The 7642-nt window shown below is 32.5% G+C and overlaps 1 protein-coding gene across 1 annotated transcript; it reads left to right on the top strand.

Moving 5' to 3' along the window:
- The first annotated feature begins 2103 nt into the window (after positions 1-2103).
- LOC107832005 (UPF0481 protein At3g47200-like) lies at positions 2104-4679 on the top strand. The gene has a single exon (XM_016659808.2). The coding sequence runs from the start codon at positions 2912-2914 to the stop codon at positions 4367-4369; it is 1458 nt and encodes a 485-aa protein (XP_016515294.1). The 5' UTR covers positions 2104-2911; the 3' UTR covers positions 4370-4679.
- The last annotated feature ends 2963 nt before the right edge of the window (positions 4680-7642 follow it).

Raw genomic sequence — 7642 nt, 5'->3', positions numbered from 1 at the left:
TTCTTGTGTGCATCTGTCTGCAACCATGCAATTTTTCTTTATTCAGTTGGGATTCAATATATTCGATTCGAACTCCTAAAACTGAATATGGTTCTTAGATTGTTATTATTTTGTTGTTAAATCCAGTTGAAGACCAATAGGTCTGGTCCAGAAAAAGATCAATAAACTCCTTGTGGGGCTGTGACATTTGATTTGCTTTCTTGCCGTTGTAGTGCCTATTTGTACGGATCAAAATTAGGGGGTTGCAAAGGCATATATTTATTTTATATTGGTTAGATGATAGTAAAAGGCAGCCCGGTGTACTAAGCTCCCGTTATGCGCGGGATCCGAGGAATGGCATGATCACAAGGGTCTAATGTACGCAATTTTACCCTGTATTTCTGGAAGAGGTTGTTTCTATGGCTCGAACCCGTGACCTTCTGGTCACATGGATTTAATCAAGTTGAATAGATTTGTCACTTGATTTCTTGAAAGCTACTATGAAAATTGTTTAGACTAATTTTAGCTGAATAGTAAACTATCTGCTGAAGAAACTAGATAATGACTGGTTCAAAATTCATCGCTTATCAGAATGCCTCTGTTTCAAGATTTATTCTTCTCATGATGCCAAAATAATAATATAACAATTGTACTATAACAATAAATTATTGAGATGTTGATGCTACTAAAATTGACTTCTGATCTGTCTTTACTATATATGGACAAAAGAATGTAATTCAAATTTGCAGGACCACTTATTTCTTGTGCAAGGCAAATATAGTGCTATGCCTGTAACACAGTTTTGTAACATAACTGGACTTCCTCAAAACTATATTGTCAAATGGAAAGGTTGTGTGGAGCTTTCTGATTTGGTGTATGAATATATTAAGATCAGACCTGTAAACGAATTAGCGTAATGTCCTACATCACCTCCCCTCTATTTAATTATTAAATCAGCTAAACCTATTGAGGACTCAAGTTTGCTTCATGTGAACTATGTCCATCTTTTTAATTATAAATGGAACATGTCCATTAATCCATTAACTTCATAAAATAAAAGGAAACAAAAAAAAGGGTTCATCTCCTTTAAGTCTTTTAAAAATGGATTTAGAAACAGAGAATTGATAACAAAGTCATCGATATATAAATTATAGAAAAGGACTGCAACTCCATGCTTATATTGCCACATCAATTAGAAGGATTTTGGTGTAAGGTAGTCTTTTTTTTTTTTTGGTTTTCCACCCGGTGTCCGCTACCCGCATTGTAGTCCGACTATATCTGGATTCGCGCCGCGTAGGGCTCCAGTCGGGGTGGAAGCGCTCCCTACCAAGAAATTTTTTATATCCAGGGCTCGAACACGAGACCTCTGATTAAGGGAAGAACGGTCTCATCCACTGCACCACATCCTTTGACGGTGGTATGAAGTAGTCACTGGTATTATAAATGGAATTTGATAAAAGGAAATCATCTAAGTTGGCAAATTTCATGCTTTTGAATCTCATGACATCAGATGGGAAGCTTTAACTTGGTATAACTTTCAATTTATGGCGCCAAAGTCATAAATTGCATTTGTTTAAACTGCTGTTTATTGCAGCCTACTTGCGTTTTCTGGGACTAAATTTAGTACTTCCCTCTGTTTTTACTTTCTGTGAAATATTGGCATAGTTGAATTATTGGTCTCTGAGCTTAAAAGTTTGACTATAAAAGTGGAACTTACTGTCTTCTTGTCTTCTTTTTATTTATAACTGATAACTGAGATCAATTTGTTCATCGGAGATTGCTAAAGAAGAGACTTCCTTTACTACAATCTTGACTTCTCAATTTCTAAAAAGCAACATTTTCCTGGAAAAGTTGAAGGAAGGTAATATCAGGTTGTAATAGACTTAGGTGAAGAAGTGATTAATCAAGGACTGCAACTCCATGCTTATATTGCCACATCAATTAGAAGGATTTTGGTATAAGGTAGTTTTTTTTTTTTTTTTTTTTTTTTCCACCCGGTATTCGCTACCCGCATTGGAGTCCGACTATATCTGGATTCGCGCCGTGTAGGGCCCCAGTCGTGGGGAAGCGCTCCCTACCAAGAAATTTTTCATACCCAGGACTCGAACACGAGACCTCTGATTAAGGGAAAAACAGTCTCATCCACTGCACCACATCTTTTGATGGTGGTATGAAGTAGTCACTGGTATTATAAATGGAATTTGATAAGAGGAAATCATCTAAGTTGGCAAATTTCATGCTTTTGAATCTCATGACATCAGATGGGAAGCTTTAACTTGGTATAACTTTCAATTTATTGCGCTAAAGTCATAAATTGAAGTTGTTTAAACTACTGTTTATTGCAGCCTCCTATTGCGTTTTCTGGGACTAAATTTAGCACTTTCCTCTGTTTTTACTTTCTGTGAAATATTGGCATAGTTGAATTATTTTCTCATTACAAATTTTATGATAAGTCAACCCTGAAAAATATTCTCATGGCAGACCAAAACTTCACATGTTCAGCTGAAACTAACAGTATTCTATATGTGGCTGTTGGCATAGAATGTTTCATAGGCAACCAAGATTCTTAACTGATTTAGGTAAGAACTGCAATAGAGGAAATTATACATTTGACCATGAAAGTTGAAAAGTGGGCAAATAAACAAAACCAGATGGATGAAGTGCTGACTTAGAGAATTCCTTAAATCTTCTCCAGATTCTGGTCTTGTGAATAAAAAAAGAAAACAACTTCATGGTAGGCAACTTATGGGTTTGACATTCTTGAGTCCCTAGACTTTTTCAAGTTCCTTGATTTATTTGCTCTACAAAACCTTACTTACTCCAAAGTCCATACATATATAAAGTTCCATAACAAATCTTCCTTCACTACCAAAACCCCACAAAAGAAAAAGGAAAGTCTTTTCTTACCTCAAAAAGCAAGAAGTCCCAGAAAATGGAAGGGCATACAGGACAACAAGAGGAGCTATTTGCAGAAATTGATCAAAAAATAGATGATCAAGCATTCAGTGATGGTGAAGCAGCTTCCTGTACCACAGATGGGAATGAAATAGTGAATATTGTCATAGCAGATCCAATTCTGCAAGCAGACTCTATGCCAAGAGAATATACATACTCGTGGAGAAGACGAATACAGAAAGTTTTACCCCTGCTGAAGATGGACGAATACAACAGGCACGAGTATGATCCGAAGGTAGTTTCATTGGGACCTTATCACCATGGTAAACCAGAGCTGCAGCTAGCAGAGGATTTCAAGCATATAGCCCTTGAAATGTTTGTCTCAGGCAGTAGCAAGGACGTAGCTTATTTCTATAACAAGATACTAGAAGTTGTCGACAATGCAAGAAATTGTTATGTTGATGGCTTCGCAGACAAGTACAATGATCATGAATTTGCCTTAATGATGCTTCTTGATGCCTGCTTTATTATCAACCACATCGAGCTTAGCACATCAGATAGGTATAACAAACTCAGAACCACCAGGCACCATCTTGGAATGTTGGCATTATCAACAACAGTTCGAGACATGTTTTTGCTTGAGAATCAAATTCCTTTTTGGATCTTGAAACTCTTGATCAGCTTACGATATGACAAGGATGAAGGAGAAGAATTGCTCGAGATGTTCTTGAATTTCACCCTCTTTGGTGAATATGATCAAAAAGACGAAATGAGTTACAAACATGCAGAAGAGCCTCTGCATCTTCTTGAAGCATTTAGAACAAGACTTGTCTCACAATACAGTGAAGTCAGGAATTTGCATCGTACTTGCACACCTCAATGGCTCAAAAGGAAGAAAAGTATTAGCAATGAGCGTGCTAATATGAAAAGTTACATTCACTCCTTTCGTTCGGTGACTGATCTCAAAGCTAAGGGAATTTACTTCAGACCTAGCTGTACTCATTCATTGAAGGACATAAAATTCAAATCAAGATACTTCTATGGCCAGCTTGAACTTCCAACTTGGTATGTTTCTATCTACACAAAGGCATTCTTCTTGAACATGATAGCCTATGAGATGTGCCCAAATACTGTTACTGATCGTGCTGTGACATCGTACGTATACTTCATGAAGTCATTAATCGAGAGCCCCAGGGATGTAAAAGAACTACGCGAAAAACAGATACTATTCAACATGCTTGGTAGCGATGAGGAAGTGGCAAGAATGTACAAAGAGATCAATACTTATGGAGTGAACAATGCGCACATTTTCTACAATGTGAAAGAAAAAATTCAGGAGCACTACCATAACAGGGCAAAAACATGGATAGCTGAGCTGATACACACTTACTTTAGGAGTCCATGGACTGCTCTAGCATTACTTGCAGCTACTTTCTTGCTTTGCTTGACTTTTACTCAAACCTATTTTACAATAAATCCCAATCCCAGATCATGAGCAAATGTAATTATTTTCTGCATTGAGTTGAGAAATGTACTGGTACTTGGTGATGTCCAATCCTAAAACTCAATATGAAGCATTAGCAATAACAAAATCCAACAAAGGTTAGGGTCGATCCCACGAGGAGTGTGGTGTGTGCTAGAGTGTCAAAGAGTGTGCTAAATTGTGAATTCCTAATGTAATCTTCAAAACAAGCATAGGATTTGCAATTACGACTACATTTATAACTAAAATTACTTCACTAAGGAATCAAATTAAACACGTAGAAGGCAACTAAAAAGGGATTGTTTTCTTACAAAGAGAAGGAGCGGGGTTGTAACCTCAATATGACATAACTAGTTCATTGGTGTATTTAGCTTGCTTAAATGTACTATAGATTAGTGATTGTGGTCCAACATGCCTAGGAAAGTAATTAATAAAAGAAAAGAATATTCTAACAATGCTATAAATTATATAATAATGCTCCAAAAGAATAGTATGGCCTTTTAGAAATAAATGGAAGTCTACTAAAGTAAATATGATAAAAGGGGAGACGAGAATTGGGTATCAAATCTATAATTATTAAATACTATATTTTCAAGAAACGATATGTCTTTAAATACCTAGTGATAAATAAACTTTAATATATGTCACATAGACACATATTTGTCAAAAATTAAGGAAACGTTTAACTAGCTCATCTGAAAAGGAAATTTATTTAGTTATTGGTAATTAATTTTTATTTTTAAATTCTTAAGAAATCAAATTTGTAATTACAATTTTGCAATCAAACATTACACTTATAGTTACACTATAATTACATTACGGCATACAAACATATCTTTGTAATTATTAAACTGTGTAATCACTAAACTATGTACTTACTACCCTAGTAATTATACCAAATCCAAGTTGCAAGGTGTCCTTCCAAACAAGCTCTTAATTGAAGTCAGCAACACCTTTTTGTGGGGACAACATAATCTATCGGGATTAGGCCTCATTTGTTTGTATTCAATAAAGATCTAGATTTTAATTATTTAGATTTCAAATATTAAGTGCATTTAATTTTTAAGTTTGGATATTAATCATTCAGTTACAATCATTAAGAGCATATTTGCAAAGCCACATACTAATTGAATTTAAGTGTAACCGAGTGTAATTAAAATTTGATATAATTGTGTGACCAAGTAATTACTTGGTCAGCATGGAATTAAATGTAAGTAATTACACTGAGTAATTATAATGTGACTTTTTCAAATTCTTTTTTTGCTTTTTACAAATAGATTAGTTTTATACACTATTTCTCTTTCATTTTTTCTTCTCATTTTCCAACTTTTCAATACGAGATGTGCTGTGCTTCCAGGTCTGTTTTTTTCTTTATTATATTTCTTGGTTGTGCTATTAAATATTTTATGAGTTGTTTTATATAAACTAACGCACTTCTGCTTCTTAATTCGTCTTTTCCTACATTTGAGATGAAACTAACTTAATTTTTCCTTTTCTTCATTAACTTAATTTCTTCAAGTTTAGCATACCCTGAAGGTTTAACTTAATTTTTCCTTTTTCTTCATTAACATAATTTCTTCACGCTACTTAGTTGATAAACTCATAGTAAAACCTAATAGAGGTACTCGCATTATTAATAGGTGGCTTTTTTCCCTTGAACATAAATTTGTCGCGTGCAAATTCACGTAAATGTTAATAGTGTAGCAAATTAAACTTTCCTTCTAATAACATTCATTAAATAATTAGATAAAAAAATGTGTTACATAATTATTTGATTATTTATCAATTTATAATTTTTAAATTTATTTTTACTGAAAAAAATTTATTTTAAATACCTCATAATAAATTAATATTTGGGTATTTCTTATTTTGCATATATGTATGTGACACAGTAAAACCTATCTACATGTTAATTTGAAAGTTCATCTAACTTGTAATTACATTTGTCCAATCAATCATAGTAGTGTCAATTAAAATTTACCTAACAATTAATTATAGTTGTCCTACCAAACATGACATTGAGAATTATAAAAATTTTATGTTCTATCAAACAAACATGTCATTGTAAGCCGTGCTAGTAAAGCAAATGCTTTAGGTCTCAAAATTTTAGGGGCCTCATTTTTACTATTAAGAGATTTATGAATTAATTTTATTTACAATATTGAGTATTTTAATGTAAAAAGGTTAGAATATTTTAATAAAAAAAGGAAAAAAAAAAAAAACCTTGATTGTCACTGATAACACCATATTTACTTCATAGGTAGATATTGGTTTTAAATATTTCTTAGAATTTAAATATGTCAACAAAAAGACTCGATTCTTTTCGAATGCCTATATTTCTTATAGAATAATATTAATATTTTCTTGAATAATTGCATCTACATAAAAGATTCTTTTCAAAATTAAAATAGATAAAATTTTATCTACGATCAATAATGTATCGAGAGAGATTAAATTAATTAGCTATATTATCACTTAGAAAAAGAATTATTTGGAGAAATTAATTATAAGAAAATTATTACAATAACGTTGCATCATCAAAAGTTAGGGAAAAACACTTTAAATAAAAATATATACGAAGTTGCTTTTTATTTAAAGATAATAATTAAGGCATCTTATCAAGGTGTGACTTTAGGCCCGCCACTTTGTTGAGCTGCCCTTATTGTAAGTGCAATAAAGTGTAATTACTATTTTAGTAATTAAACAACCAATGTAATTATACACGACTTTCTAAATAGATCCTAAATGTATTTGTTTCTGGATCTTAATCAATGATCAACAAAAATTCATTAGATAAATTACTATTTTCAACAGGAATACCGAAGAAAATAAGATACTTGTACATCTCACCTAAATCTATATCTATCTATCTATCTATCTATCTATGTCTATATTATATTAAAAGTATGAAAATCCTTAGCGAAATGACGTTCGCCTTTTTTACCCTTAAAAAACATATTTCACATTAGACAAAATTATAATTTAAGTTATTTTCCTAATATTTAAGATATTGAGATCAACTAAAATTTTAATTGTTAAATATTTCCTTATTTGAATTATATAAAAGTCTTATATTAAGGACTCTAAATATCAACTAAAAATCTAACATATATAAACTATTCCTTATTTAAATTAGATTTGTTGTTTTTGTCCTTTACGCTAGGGTTTGTTCCATCTATGAAAGTATTAATGCAAAATAAGCTATTGGTGTCACAATTAACCGTCATGCATTTAGACGAAATCGTGAAGAGAATCGTGCAAGATTTAAAGGAGGCAAATTGTTAT

The sequence above is a fragment of the Nicotiana tabacum genome, chromosome 15, assembly GCF_000715075.1.
Source record: "Nicotiana tabacum cultivar K326 chromosome 15, ASM71507v2, whole genome shotgun sequence".
Taxonomy (NCBI): Eukaryota; Viridiplantae; Streptophyta; class Magnoliopsida; order Solanales; family Solanaceae; genus Nicotiana; species Nicotiana tabacum.
This window is presented reverse-complemented; position numbering and strand designations above follow the sequence as displayed.

Coding starts and splice junctions, on each gene's coding strand:
- LOC107832005 (XM_016659808.2), top strand. CDS start 2,912: ATGGAAGGGCATACAGGACAACAAGAGGAGCTATTTGCAGAAATTGAT.